The 16,701-nt window shown below is 29.4% G+C and overlaps 1 protein-coding gene across 2 annotated transcripts; it reads left to right on the top strand.

Moving 5' to 3' along the window:
* The first annotated feature begins 883 nt into the window (after positions 1–883).
* Positions 884–16,412, top strand: LOC111635803 (heparan sulfate 2-O-sulfotransferase 1-like). 2 transcript variants are annotated; one of them, XM_023380894.1, is made up of 7 exons: positions 884–923; positions 12,451–12,713; positions 12,805–12,890; positions 12,988–13,126; positions 14,516–14,613; positions 14,699–14,856; positions 15,019–16,412. In XM_023380894.1, exons 1-7 carry the CDS (start codon positions 893–895, stop codon positions 15,237–15,239), a joined length of 996 nt encoding a protein of 331 aa, XP_023236662.1. In that variant the 5' UTR covers positions 884–892; the 3' UTR covers positions 15,240–16,412. The 2 variants fall into 2 exon arrangements, with proteins under 2 accessions (XP_023236662.1, XP_023236661.1); XM_023380893.1 differs by lacking the exon at positions 884–923 and adding an exon at positions 3,556–3,880 and having other exon boundaries at positions 15,019–16,410.
* The last annotated feature ends 289 nt before the right edge of the window (positions 16,413–16,701 follow it).

The following is a 16,701-nucleotide window of genomic DNA, read 5'->3' as shown; positions in this document are numbered from 1 at the left end:
TTTCTAACACATTGACTTTTATTTTAGCTCAGCGTTTCTCAAAGTAAGCAATAACGCCCCCTTCTGGCGCGATGAATAGATCTATGATAGAGGCAGGGTATTGAACGGTGACCAAAGGCAAAATTGGGGCTGATAAGAGGAAACATTGCGTTTAATGGTTTCCAGATGATGAGAACAATGTACAGTAAGGGCACAAAGTGTGAGATTCATATAAAAGTTTTCCTAAGAATATTTGCAATCCTTTTCTCACACAAGAGAAAATGGGTTAGGGGGCGTTGGGTATAACTTTATGGAACAAAGGGGGCGGTGGATCGAAAAAGTTTGAGAATCACTGATCTAGACTATGCCAAAAAAATGATCCCTTTCTCAGTCCACATTAAGTCAAGTTTGCAGAATTCTACTGTATTAAACTTGCATTTTTATACGAACGATTTATCTCAAATTGAACTTAAACGATAGAAGATAACAAAAACAAATCATATTGTAATATACGTTATCATTTTAAACTTTCTTTTACAAATTATAGTATATAGCGTATCCAGTTACAGGTTTGCTTCGAATAATGCAGAACCTTTAAAGACTCTACTATACTAATTAAATATAACTGATTAAAATAGAAAAGTTTTTCATTAATTTCATATAAGAAACAACATCTACACTAATAATTGCATTAATACTAATTGATTTTGAATGTTTTCAAGTGATTATATACTAAATAAATGGTAAAAGATAATTGTAATCCATACAGATATACAACTATATATAAATTATCAGTAAGAAATTACCTAAAAGAAACTTCTTCCAGATATACATTAATAGAAACAAATTATATTAAGAACTTTTGAATATAGAACACGTGCTTATTTGAAATAGACATTCTAAATATTTGAAAATGTTCATTTATTTTGATTCCAGTAAAATCGGTAAGACTATTTTATTTGTTTTTATATTGATGTAAATTATTGGAAAAGTGGCATGTTAAATACAGTGTTAGTAAACAATCCTATTGATTGTATACAGATGAAGTTTTTACATAATCTTCGAGTATTTGCACCGATATGTGAATAAGAAATTATACTGTACTCACCTTGAATGATCGTGAGCATTAGATTTCAATTTACGTAAAAATCAAAATATCAAACGAAATATTTCAAAAAGTTCAAGTTTGCGCCAACTGCCATTTTGACTGTAACGAACTGATCAATTCACATTACCGTTTACAATTCTTCATACTTAATGTTTACTAAATATAAATTTCTTACTTCTTAAATTAATTAATTCATTAATTAAAAGTTGATACATAAAATAATATAAATATATATCTACAATATAATTAATATCAATTTCACGCGGTCATTGGCTCCTTATTTCAAACGCTGTCACGTAATTGGGTGAATTTGAATTTGAATTTTTTTTTTTTTTTTTATACACGTTAACAAATACCTTTTACTTCCTCTATTCTTGTTATGTTTTTGTCGACAGAAATATAAAAAAACAATAATAATTTTTTTTATTTTAGTATGTAAAGAGATTTTATTATAAATAATTTAATACAGAAAATCTATATAAGTAACTTAGAAAATATTCTAAGATAATTTCTCATATATGTGATTTTCTTACTTATAACTCTAAACTACTTATACTCCGAACACAAAAATTTTATGGTCGTAGAAATTCTTTTTTTTACATAATAAATTTTTTAAAACTCTTTCCGCCCTATGCGTACTAAGAAAGCCTCTTTAAACAAGCCCATTATGGGTTTGGCTAGGCCCACAATGGGGGAGCCAGGTGGTGGAGGACGGAAGTCGACATATCCGGTCGGACTACCCCCCGAAAAATTCCTGGGGATTTTTCGACTCAGTCCGAATTCGATCCAGAAAGCTACCACCTTGACCGTTCTGCCATACGGCCGCTACATAATAACCTATAAAAAAATATTACTAAATTTGTTAATCATTTTAAAACAATTTATTCATTTTTAATCATTGATGATAATGGGAGATTTTAATGCTAAGATAGGCAATACAAAAAATGATGATAATCTACGGTGCAATATAGGATAATTTGGACTGGGCACCAGAAATGAGAGAGGAAATAGACTCCTTCAGTTTGCAATCGATAACAGTTTCTCAATACTAACACCATGTTCAAACATCATTATCGGCGTCTTTCTACTTGGACCTCCCCAACATGTGAATATAAAAACCGAATTGGTTACGTGTTAATAAGAACAAGATGGAGGTCATCAGTAAATAATGTCAGAGCAAGACCTGTAGCATTCTGCAACTCTGATCATAAGCTATTAAAAGCGTCAAAATTTCTGAAAGTGTTCTCCGATTTGTTCGTTAACCGATCATCCACTATATTTTGTACTTACCACGTGTCACAAAGCGTTACTCACTCATAGCGAATAGTTAAAAGATTTATCCGTAAAAAATGTAGACTTAATTATCCTGTCAAAATTAAAACATGTTTTTCACGTTTTAACTGGGCAATACGTTCTGCGATCGACCAAAAATGATATACAGGTAACCTCCGTATAACACAGCACTTCTATAGCACGGATTCACTCTAACACGGTTCGAGAATTGGGAAAATCCCCCGTATAACACGTTGCTTTTATAGCACGGGTTCACTCTAACATGGTTCGGGAATTGGGTAAAACCCTCGTACAACATAAAATGTAATAAAGGGCGCGTTCTTTTATACTTTTGTGTAACTCCGCGTGAGCATTCTAATTGTTTTCGTGGCTACTTTGAATGCTCTTTCAACAAATAATCCATTTAATGGTTAAATTCTACAATTTGGACCCTTCTTTCGCCTCTAAAAGCTCATTTTAGAATTATAGATTCCTCCACACAATACTATCGATAGTGCGGGCGCTGACCGCTATTAACGAACGCACCCACAAACTGTTACCAGTTGATGATGCTCATGCTGAGATCATCATATAGAATGAATAATCCTCTGGTAAAATATTTACTTAAATAATAAGTATTTTACCCATAAAAAATGAATAATAAATCCGATTTAAATAAGGATTTAACGAAATGTTTTTTAATTTTTGGAACCTAATTTCGCACTAGTTCTTTGTTTCGTATAACACGGATTCGCATAACACGGCAATTTTTTGGAACGTAACTCCCGTGTTATACGGGGGTTACCTGTACTGATCGATTCGTTGGCCACTCCTGATCTAGAAGTAATTATCAACATTTGATCAGCAATCCCTTGGAAGTAGAATTTGTTAATTTTTTTTTAATGCGTAATCAAAGAGGTTACAATCAGCCTTAAATGATTTTTAAAGCATCGATAAACTAAAAAAAAAACTTAATCGATTACAAAATTTGAAAATTATTTATAATGAATTATATTTCATAAAATTCTATCAAAGTTTGTTTTAATATTATATTAAGGAAAATATGATTTTATTTGCATATGAAAAATAAATATTTCAAACTAACAATAAATTATAATTTAACTATTTTTTAAAAAGTATTTTCTTATCAGAATTTAAAAATTTAATATGTATACCAGATAATGCCGGCAGGTGGTGCTATCCACTTAAGTTGTTTTGTAATGTAGTATATAATACAAACTTTTGAAGTCATCTTTGAATTAATTGTTCGTTTGAAATTATGATTGCGACAGTGCAAACAAAAAGATACTTTATAATAATTATGTGCAGCTAGGATAGTTTAAAGCGTAAATATTGGGTTTTTCCAAATGAGAAGGTTGAAGTTGGTACTGCTCAGGATGATGCAAGGAAAATGGGCTTACTTTTTCATCATTCTTATTGTAGCTTTAATAACAATTTTTGCTTTTTATACTCATATACGATCCGATATTGCACGTTTAGATGATGCTAGGAAGAAACTAGGTAATTCAGTTTGTTTATATAGTTGATCTTATTGAATAATTTTGCTTTTAATGTTGTCTCACTTAATTGGATCATTTCGATTACATTTACATGATTATTACATGATTATAAAGGTGACATAAGCAAGAAAAGATTTTTGAGAAAATAACACAAACCATTCATTATACATATACTATACTGTAGGAAATCGTCTTGTCATTCGATGTTCTTTATTGGAATCACAATATGACAATGAATAAAATAAATTTTCTGTATAAAGATTATTAACGATTATAATCAGTAGTGTAACTGGAAAGCTTCCCGAGAGTTTCAGACCTCCTTTATCTTTTTTAAATAACTAAATTAAGAAAATACAAATAAATACAGGTTAAAGATTTGAATGTGACAACTGCACTTATACACATGTATATACAGTATCTAAGACTTATGGCCCACCAATGGCCAAGCGGTACCATTCCCTGAGACACTGGGAGTTCAGTCGTGGGTTCACACCTCGCCAGGACAAGCTGGTCATGTGGAGTTTTCTGGGTTTTCTTCACATCTATCGCCTGAATAGGGGCCAGTTACCCATAAAAAGACCTCCCGGAAATCATTCTCCCCTAGGCAGATTGCCCAAGTGTTGCGTTGCTATAAATTAACTAAACAAACAAACAAACTTTTCATTTACAATGGTAATGGGTGTACAGTACCTTGGATATGGGCAGGAATCACATTGCCTGTCACAAAATTTGCAGTTTGTGGAAACTGTTCATCTAGTGATAGTAATGGCAAATAGTACAGAGCAATCTGAAAAAGAGTAACAAAAACACTTTCTAACCTGTTACTGGTGTGTTCTCCTTCTACAAAATCATAACCCACATAAGTAGCTCTTTACTAAGGTTTTTGAACCCCAACGACTGTTCTTCTTCAGGTATTTTGAATCTCTGATGGAATGCACCTCATAAACATCAAATTCGAAAATATGTATGTTTGAATGCGCACTTCCATTTACGTCTTTGTATGGCATGTGCAGTCAATTCCAATATGGCTATCATAAATTACTGTTTATAAGTGCCTGCCTCGCTACTGATAGCGTAATCTCTTCTTTATGATTGATGCATTGATTATCCCTAAGGTTAGCTAAGTATATGCTGGCTGCATCCAGCCACTTGATATGATGTATGTGCTGTGTGGTGCAGATAATTCTGGCTTTGTTAAATTCAGGTTCTATATTTGGATCAGATGCATAAATTGCCAGAGCTGTTGTGTTCCTTTGCTTCTGAACATCCACAGTATGTTCTTTCAGTCTAATCTCTAAGGATTGTTTGGTAGAGCCCACATACACAAGGTTTCTATCCCATCTGCAATCTATAATCAGTATGCTGTAGATCCCAGACAGCTTATCCCTATCTGGTTCATCTTTTCCGTTGGTTAGGATGTTAAATATCGAAGTGCATCTTCTGTAGGGCTCGCTCAGTAGAAGAGTGCTTATGTGCACTCTTAATTACGGCTTTAAATGGTGCAACTTAAGGGCATATACATACCAGTAGGGTCATGTGACTCACTACAATATAAGGTTGTGCCATTTAAAGCTCTAATTAAAAGAGCACACATGCGTTCTTCTACTGAGCGAGCCCTACAGTTGGAGCTAAGGCTTACACATCGAATAGCCTCTGAGCATGGATACTGCAAGCTCATATGCAAGTTAATACATGGATACCAAAAGCCAGCTCAAGACCTACTCCAAAGGGACGAATGACAAGCTATGGATAAAATCATTCCAGTTACTTATAATCCGTATATTAGAGGGCTATGTAAGCTAAACAATGGTGAGATATCTAAAAAGAACCACATAAGCATTGCCTACAGAAGATGCACTTCGATATTTAACATCCTAACCAACGGAAAAGATGAACCAGATAGGGATAAGCTGTCTGGGATCTACAGCATACTGATTATAGATTGCAGATGGGATAGAAACCTTGTGTATGTGGGCTCTACCAAACAATCCTTAGAGATTAGACTGAAAGAACATACTGTGGATGTTCAGAAGCAAAGGAACACAACAGCTCTGGCAATTTATGCATCTGATCCAAATATAGAACCTGAATTTAACAAAGCCAGAATTATCTGCACCACACAGCACATACATCATATCAAGTGGCTGGATGCAGCCAGCATATACTTAGCTAACCTTAGGGATAATCAATGCATCAATCATAAAGAAGAGATTACGCTATCAGTAGCGAGGCAGGCGCTTATAAACAGTAATTTATGATAGCCATATTGGAATTGACTGCACATGCCATACAAAGACGTAAATGGAAGTGCGCATTCAAACATACATATTTTCGAATTTGATGTTTTATGAGGTGCATTCCATCAGAGATTCAAAATATCTGAAGAAGAACTGTTGGTGGGTTCAAAAATGTTAGTAAAGAGCTACTTATGTGGGTTACGATTTTGTAGAAGGAGAACACACCGGTAACAGGTTAGGAAGAGCTTTTGTTAGTATTCTCCAGTGCTGAGATAAAGATCTGAAAAAGAGTATCAAAGAACATGTTATTGGTTTGGTTCGATACATTTTTACTGTCAATAAACAAAAATACAATTGCTTGAGAAACTTGGTCATAAAAACTCTTCATTTTTTTTATATTGTTGGTTGTCCTTTCATTTCTGGTTTCATTTATGGTTCTTTCATTTCAAAAGGTTGGTAGAAAAAGTAACCTGGAAAATGACTTTCTGTTTTGGCAAATAAAAAATGTGTTTGGTGATTGGATTGGCAGTTTCTATAAGAAGCCAGGGTGACTCCTTGGTACAGGAGTGAATTTAGGTTTGCACTTTTTAATTTGGTCCTCTCAATATCAGTTTTAGTTACGCTACTGATTATAGTAATAATTATATTCTATCTTGTGAACATATTGACTTCATTTAACTTTTGTCTTTTATTGTATAGGGGAGAGCAGGATAAAGTGGCCACTCTAAGCTAAAATGATTTTTTACTCATGTTTTCTAATTTGGACAAATGTCTCCGTAGATATAACAAACACAGAAATAAATAACACAAAATAAATTGTAGCTATGTGTCGATTCTGCACAATATGTCCGAACATGTAAGCTAAACAATAGTGTGGGGGGAGTGAGTAATCAAGAGTTGCGTGGCACTCAAACAAAAGACAAATCGACGAGATTTGAAAATCGCATAACTCTGGGTTCACATAAGTTGGGGTAGCATAAGTCGAGGTATTACTGTACACTAAAAACAACATAACACCCAAATTAAAGAAACAACTCAAAAACATTTTCAAGAAAATCAAAACACACACAAAACATGAACATCACATGAACACACACATTACAGAATACATCGATACGCTAAAACAGAAACTCACAGCCAAAGCACGTAGACTCAAATGATACAAAACATGTACACTATGAAAACAACAAAATAAATTATTCACAAACAATGAAAAACTTTTCTACAGACAAATCAGTACCAAAACAAACACTGATACACAGCACAGTGGCACACCAACAGAAGAAGAACTCACAACTTATTGGTCTTCTCTTTGGTCCAATGCTGTTACACACAATGCTGATGCAGGCTGGATCAAGGAGGAGAACAGAAACTTGCATAACATACCAAGTATGCCCTGTGCTGAAATAAACATACACGACATTCGCTACGCTGTTAACAGAACACACAACTGGAAGACACCTGGTGTAGACAACATTCACAATTTCTGGTACAAAAAGTTTACATCACTGCACCAGGAACTAGCTAAACATCTAACACACATCATCATCAATCCACAAGACATGCCAAAATTTCTTACTCAGGGCATCACCTACATGAAACCTAAAAACAACAAAACCACAGACCCCACACAATACAGACCAATTACATGTCTTCCAACACTCTACAAATTATTGACATCCTGTATCACAAACAAAATATACAAACATGTTGAGGAACATGACATTCTTATGGAACAACAAAAAGGTTGGCGTACAACTCACGGGATGCAAAGAACAGTTACTCAGATTCAGTCATTCTACGGCAAGCATACAAACAACACAGAAACATACACATGGCATATATAGACTACAGAAAAGCGTTCGACAGTGTTCCACACAGTTGGCTACTACATATTCTACACATGTACAAAATACATCCATCACTCATTGCGTTCTTCCAAAACACTATGTAGCACTGGAGAACAACACTACATCTTGGGGTTAGTAACATTTCCATACAAACGAACGAAATATTCATTAGGCAAAGACTTTTTCAAGGAGGATTCCTTGGGTCCTCTCTGGTTCTGCCTAGCCCTGAACCAATTATCCAACATGTTAAAACAACATGCATTATGGCTACAATATCAGACATGAAAAAAACAACACAGTTTACACTGTCACATCTCATGTACATGGATGACATAAAACTGTATGCATCCACACAGAAACAACTTCAACTCCTACAAATCACACATTCATACACCAAGGACATACAAATGGAGTTTGGCTTAGACAAATGCAAAAATCTTCACATAGAAAAAGGAATCCTGAAGAAAGAAGATTTTGCATTTGGAAATGGAGATGTTATTGAATCCATGGAAGAGGGTGAGGTCTACAAGTATTTAGGATTCCAACAGGCCAAACTAACAGAACATACACAAATAAAGCAAGGATTAATTAAAGAATACTAAATTAGGTTAAACACTATTCTCAGAACACAGTTAAATGCAAAACACACAGTTAAAGCAATAAACACATATGTTGTCCCAGTACTCTCATACTTTTTTTGAGTTATATATTGGACTCACATAGATCTTAGCAACTCCAAAGGAAAACAAGAACAACACTTACTAAGCATGAAGAGCATCATCCTAAATCTGCCACGGAAAGATTAATCCTTCCACGTAAAGATAGCGGACGTGGCCTGATTGACATTATAAACCTTCACTACAAACAAATACAGTCACTGTGAGAGTTTTTCTACAAGAAACAAGAAACAAGAAACATCACAGTTACATAAAGTAGTAACTCTAGCAGACTCAAATAACACACCATTAAACTTATACTGACATCATATGGACACAACACAACAAATAAAAAGCATAGACACCATCAAGCAATCATGGGCTCAAAAAGCACTCCATGGCAGGCATCCCTAAGACCTGGCCCAGGATTTTGTTGACAAAACTGCATCAAACAGCTGATTAGATCGGGGATGCCTCTTTGGGGAAACGAAAGGATGCATGATTGCCATACAGGATCAGGTCATAAATACTAAAAACTACAGAAAACACATACTCAAAGATACAACACTCACAAATGACACACGCAGAAAGTGTCGCATCGTGGCAGAAACTATACAACACCTTACTTCTGGTTGCAAGATCTTGGCATAGACAGATTATTTACACAGACATAATCAAGTAGCAAATATAATACACCAAGAGCTTGCAAAGAAACACAAATTGTTAGACATCCATGAACCATACTACAAATACATTCCACAGAAAGTATTGGAAAACAACACACACAAAGTGTACTATGACAGAGAGATAATTACAGATAAAACAATTTACCACAACAGACCAGACATCACACTTATTGACAAACAATAAAATCGCATACATTATAGACATATCCTTTCCAAACACTCACAATGTACAAAACACATTCAATGAAAAAATTAGCAAGTACCCAAAACTCACCCAGGAAATAAGGCATCTGTCGAAGATGGAAAGGGTGCTTATTGTAACTGTACAGGTGTGATACCACACACACTACACAAAAGCCTGGAAACATTACAATTGAATAGAAATACATACATCACACTACAGAAGGCCACTATATTGAATACATGCCATATTGTTAGGAAATTCCTGAATACAAACACTGACACACTTATTTAATTTTAGTTTTTGGTTGCTATGCCTAGACTCTGGTCCGGCATAATACACAGCCACCGGTGTGAACCGAGTATAACCCACTAAACCCAACATAATAATAATTTGATAAAACAAAATTTTTTTTTATACTGCTTTAAAAATAGTTACAGTAATTTAAATTAATTGATATACTAAAATTATTTGACAAATTGGATATTTGTAATTCAAACTAGAAAGTATAGTTTTTCTGTATTGCATAAAAGTAGATGATCAGATTGTCAGTGTTTCAGAAAATATCAGTTAATCTTTCTTAATCTGTCTTATTCTTGAAATAGTTATTAAATATAAGAATAGTAATTTAAAAAAAATATATTATTGTTGAATGATCCAAAGATCATTAAGGTATGAACTTTAGTACTTTATCATCAAACAGAAATGCATTTTTATTTGACTATCCACCACTGATATAATTATACAGTAAACTAAGTTAAAAATTATCTATTTATTATTTAGTCAGTCAATTTATGGTTTGATGTACTACCATTTTTTCGAATAATGTAAAAAAATTAAAATTACAAGCAAATTAACTGAATTATTCTGACTAAACTTTATTAAAAACACTTCAGGTAGAATGAAATAGCTATGATTTGTTTTCAGTCTTAAAAATAAGGCATTCTGCTTGAAATTTAAATTGTAATTTTTATCAATTATACTTATTTTATGAAAATATAATTTATTATAAATGAAATTTATAATTGATTAATTGTGTAATTGATATATGCTTCTGATTTTATCTATTAGCTGTATGATTGATGAAGACAGTCAATTCTTGCCTTTTTTTTTTTTTACGTTTTTGAATTTTGTCTGTTAAAATCTATACAGATCATTTCAAATATCTTGACCAAGCAATGCATTGTATTTGATTTGGAATCTGAAAGTTTTACAAAGTTCAAGATCCCTGTTTTGATAATGCACAATTACTGTCAAAGATTCATCAAATAATTTGTTTCCATTACTAAGTAAATAAACTGGTCCCTGCTACTCTGCAGTTTTACATCCCAGTCAAGATTTGTGAAATAAGCTGTAATTGTGTTTTAACTTATAAGTTTACTTTTTGCTCCTGTAAAAGATTACAATGTATTATCGCAAAAAGAAATTTTTAAGCAATATTTTTTTTTAGTTTGTTGATACATCAAGCAATTTCTTATCTTGTGGTATTGAAGAAATGGAAATTTTATTCTTTTATTGTAACTTATTTCCTTCAATTTCCTTATCTTTCCTTATCTTTATTTGTAAAAAATGAATAAAACTGTATTTTTTTTCCCCAGTGTCTTTAACATATTACATTATTTCTTATTTTATTATATTCCAAATAAAATAGTTTAAAATTTGGATTTTATTCCATAATTTAATGATATGAAGATGATTCAAAATATAATAAATTGTAATACATAATTATAAAGTTACATATCAAAAAATGTTATTTAATGTAAAATATATTATTTATTTTTCAATATTACATAAAATTCTGTTTTTGTTGAACTATATTTAGTATTTCAATAAAGGAACTAAATGCTTTCTAAATTTTTCATTGTATTTATTCATTTATATCTTACATATTTTATAGTTTAAATTTTATGATATTTTTGATATTTTATTGAATTAAAGTTTAAGATAAAAATTTATAGCCTTTAATCTGAAATATCAAAATAACAGCAATAGTAATAAATAATTAAATTTCTTAATTATTATTATTATTTATTTAATATTTTCAAAGCAGTTTGGTTCATTTTTAGGATACATTGTTGTTTAAAATTTATAGAAATTTAAACAATTATTGCTAGAAAACAGAGATTAGTAATCTTTCATATATCAAAAAAAGACAATGAAAGTTAAAATGGAAGATAAATTCTTATAAATGATGATTTTCTGATATATATAACTAGTTCTACATGACTTTTTAATTTTTGACATATTTGTGTTAGTAATCTTATATACTGTATTTTTAGTGTTTGTATGTATAAGATTAGACAAATCTCATACAGGCTAAAAATTGGTTTAAGAAGTCAGGTTTATTGAGATAAATTTTTTTTTTCTTTGTAATGAACACATTGTCATCAGATCCAATTAGTTTTTGAAAAAGAAGGATAAAAGAATTTTTATTCAAATTTTGTTATATCATCAGAGTGTTTCGAAAAATGCATTGAATAATTTAAAAAAATTAGTAAAGTAAAATAAAATTTTTAACCACGTCAACTTATGAATAATTTATAACAGATATAAATATTCATAGCTGGCTGTTAAATATCAGTTAAAGCAGATGTTTTCACTTTTATCTTTCATATATGAATGACCTTGTTTATTTACAAATAAATAATGTAGTCTTTTTCTATTATTACTTCATTCATAAATGTTTTTTTAAAAAAATTATTAATTATCCATATAATTTTGTTGATTTGTGGAATTCAATTCTCACTTAACAGTTTACTTAATTATACAAATTTTAAAATGGAAGTGTTTGAGATATAATAAATCATTTCAGAATTTAAAATACTGGAAATAAAAAATAAATAATACTACATGTAATTAAATAAAGTGCTATTTTGTTACTTTGCAAGTTTTTATATTTTTTAAGATTTAAATTGTTGTTTTGTATATAAATTTTTAAATTATATTTTAAATTTTTTACAGCTATTACTGTAGCAGAACTTCAGTTGCATAATGGAAAGGAACAAAATTCTAAAATAATAACAAATCCCATGATGTCAATGTTACAGGAAGATTATAGTGTTTCAAATTCCATGGAGAATGCAGTTATTATTTATAATCGTGTGCCAAAAACTGGAAGCACAAGTTTTATGGGGATTGCGTATGATCTTTGCAATCGTAATAAGTTTCATGTTCTTCATATAAATACCACCAAAAATTCTCATGTTCTTTCCCTTTCAGATCAGGTAATCTTTTAAATTAAAAAGAAGAAATTTTAAATATATATATAAAAAATTTATATATATATTTTTAAGACAAAGCAATTTATTATCATAGGCAAGAATTGTACAAAATATAACATCTTGGAGGTTAAAAAAGCCTGCTATATATCATGGACATATGGCATTTTTAGACTTTCAGAGGTAAGCAATGGGTCATTTATTATGAAATTTCTTAGATATTTTTGTAGTTTTTATTAAATTTATAAAAATTTTAATTTTTTTATATTTTAAATTTCAGATTTGGTATTAAAGAGCAACCAATTTATATAAATCTTATTAGAAAACCTTTAGATCGATTTATTTCTTATTACTATTTTCTACGCTATGGAGATAATTTCCGACCTCATGTTGTTCGAAGACGCCAAGGAAATAAAATGGTAAATATGGAATTAAAACTTAATCAAAATTAGCATTTATAATTTAAGTAGAAAATTCAAGAATAAAGCTATTTTTTAAGTTAAAGTTTTCTTTTCAGAATCTGTTATCCAATTTGCAATTTATATAAATTGGAATTACCTTTTTTATAATAATCAATTGTACAATGACAGTATTTATCATTTCACTTTATTCTTGTTTGAAATTACTGTTGAATTTTTGTTCAACTGCTGCAGTGATTTTCTAGTTTATTAATAATTNAAAAAAAAAAAAAAAAAAAAAAAAAAAAAAAAAAAAAAAAAAAAAAAAAAAAAAAAAAAAAAAAAAAAAAAAAAAAAAAAAAAAAAAAAAAAAAAAAAAAAAAAAAAAAAAAAAAAAAAAAAAAAAAAAAAAAAAAAAAAAAAAAAAAAAAAAAAAAAAAAAAAAAAAAAAAAAAAAAAAAAAAAAAAAAAAAAAAAAAAAAAAAAAAAAAAAAAAAAAAAAAAAAAAAAAAAAAAAAACTAGATGTATTATAATTAACTCAAAATATACCTTAACCCAGTAATAGAAAACAAATTAACGAACTAACATTTTCAATTGTATTTAAAGAACATCACCAGGTTCTAATGATAGACAAGTTTAAAAATACAGATGATGGAACAATTCAAATCTTATTATATATTTCATGCTCAAGGGATGAATATACAAATTGGCTAATATTTAATGTAAAATTAAAAAGAAATACATAAAAATAGTTAAAATAAAATATCTAAAAAAAATTAACTTAAAAAAATACATATTTATATTTATTTTATATTAATTTATAAAAGAACGTTACATACATGAATAGACATAGAATAAAAAGAGATTAAAATTAATAAAAGTGTTATATTAACAAAGACATTAAATAAAACTAGACAACTTCAAACAAAGCTCTCCGTGCAGATGACAATGGCACTATGTTAATTGTGGTCCTTTTACAAATTGCTTTATAGATTTTGAATATTTCCAGATATTTTAGATGAGGAGTTGATATGTGATATATTAGATGTGCCCTATCAAAAAGACAACACAATGTCCTGGTCAAAGACAAAGGCTGCTAAGGTAGTTGTAGTCAGACATTTTTTGATTGAGTCCTGATGTTCTTTTATCCTGGTATGCAGAGATCTACATGTGGCATCAATATATTCAAAGGGAAGATATATTCTGTTGTCAAAGGTCAGTAAATGCCTGGAAGAGTAGTTTGATCAGGATCTTTGTCATTTCTGAGCAAGGAAAATACATTCAGGCTCCTTTTATAAGCAATTTGTAAGTTGGAGCATTGGACCTCAATCAAAAAATGCCTGACTACAACTATTAATGCATAATTATTTATTAAACTATATTTAATTATGTCTCTGTTTTAATTTTAGACATTTGATGAATGTGTGGAAAAACAAGAGAAAGAGTGCAATCCTGAAAATTTATGGCTCCAAATTCCATTTTTCTGTGGCCATGCATCAGAATGTTGGTATGATGATATCATTTTCATTAATTATATATAATATTAAATGAAATTTTAAATTTTATGAAACATCAATTTCTATTATTGAAAGGCTTCCAGGTAGTGAATGGGCTTTGTCTCAAGCCAAACAGAATTTGATTGAACATTATTTATTAGTTGGAGTAACAGAAGAAATTCAAGATTTTATTTCTCTTCTTGAAGTAACACTTCCTAGATTTTTTAAAGGTGCTACAACACTTTATAATGAAGGTACTTAAAATTAATATTTATATCACTGTGTATGATGGTTATTTCAGTATATATTTTCTGAAATTATATTAAACAATTTCATTTAATCTAGCTTAAAATATATCTTATAACTTAAAAAAATTTATATTTATTCTGCTTAACCTATCAAATTTTTTTGCTTAGGTAAAAAATCTCATTTGAGAAAAACTTTTAATAAAATGGATCCATTACCTGAAACTGTAACAAAGATTCAACAAACAAAAATTTGGCAAATGGAAAATGACTTTTATGATTTTGCTCTTCAACAATTCCATTTTATTAGAAAAAGGACATTAACAATAAAAAATGGGGTTGTGAGTGATAAAGGGCAGCAGTTTATGTATGAAAAAGTTCGACCCAGGTGATTTTTGTTATGTTTGTATTTTTTACAAGAATTTAATAATCAACTTAAAGCACTTTAAGAAAAAATAATGGAGTATATAAATATATACAGATTTAGCACAAAAATTATATGATGTTTCTCATTAAAAATTAAAAAGTTTATACAAATTATCAAAAATATTATAATGTTTATCTTCCTTTTACATGTAATAGCTGTGATGATTTTTTTTTTAAATTTATTTCTTTCGTATAAGGGAAATTTTTGCCATCTAAAAGTAGAACTTGATATTCTGGTTAGAGTATTACTGTTCTAGAAAATATCTAGAGTATGAATGATTATAAATCTTTATCAGTCATTTTAACAAATAAATGGCCAGTAATAATTTTTTAAATTTCTTTTTACTTATTTTTGGTAAATAAGTTATAAATTGTTTATCCATTACAGTTTTCAGGTAGAATTCATTTAACAAGAAAATAAGTTAAACTATTGCATTTATACAAAATTCTATAAAAATCAAACAAAGTGTGTTTTTTATCAGCTGACTTGTATGATTACTGAACATTGATATTGTGTATTATTTTAATTATGTTAGATTCAACAGAGCCAGAATGATTTTATGATGATTTATCAGATTCCAATATAAATTTGACAAATCATCATGAATTTGAAAAGCATCATGATATAGGATACAACAAAACTCAAGTTTTGTTGATTAACTACTGCAACATATTCTATGTTGTTGTAATTAATCAACAAAAGTATACAGTAGTAATTAATCAACTAAAACTTGTTATAAGAATGCAATAGTTATTCATAGATTTGACTAATATACAAGAAATGTAGGTTATAATGAGACTAACCTGAAATGAAAGTAAAAGCTTGTAATGTAACAATAAACTTAGTATACTTTATTAACATTTTTTTTATTCATAATAGTACATTCCATAAATGATTTTATCCATACTTTTTACAAAATATATGGAATAATAAAAGAAAACTAGTTAAACAGAAATTTGGAAAATTTTTCTTTAAATAGATTTATATTTGAATGCAAGAATTTCACTTTTGTACTAAATGGTACTATCTGAAAATCTTGTAATGAAAAGATAAAAATATTTTATTAAGTAACAATGCATATAATGTTTTAATAAATTAAAATTTATTTTTATGTGCTTGTTTTAAGCTATTATATTTTTTGTAAATGGAAGATATACAATTATATTATGTAATAATAAATTTCCTATTGTAATTAAAAAACTTAGTAATAGCAATGTAGAGATAAAAAAAAATTTGGGGCCGAATAATATGCATAAAATTTGAAATTCATTTATGAATTTTTCTGACTGCACAACATTTTGATATTTTCTATTATAAAGAGATTGTATAAGTAATAAGAATTTTACAAAAGAAAAGTTATTAAAATATATGACTTGATTAATACATAAAATGTACAGTATATATACAATTTATTCAAATATATATAT

Source organism: Centruroides sculpturatus, unplaced genomic scaffold (assembly GCF_000671375.1).
Source record: "Centruroides sculpturatus isolate CEXI.00-Female unplaced genomic scaffold, Cexi_2.0 scaffold881, whole genome shotgun sequence".
Classification (NCBI taxonomy): domain Eukaryota; kingdom Metazoa; phylum Arthropoda; class Arachnida; order Scorpiones; family Buthidae; genus Centruroides; species Centruroides sculpturatus.
The sequence above is the reverse complement of the archived record's forward strand: the minus strand, read 5'-3'. Positions and strand labels throughout refer to the sequence as shown.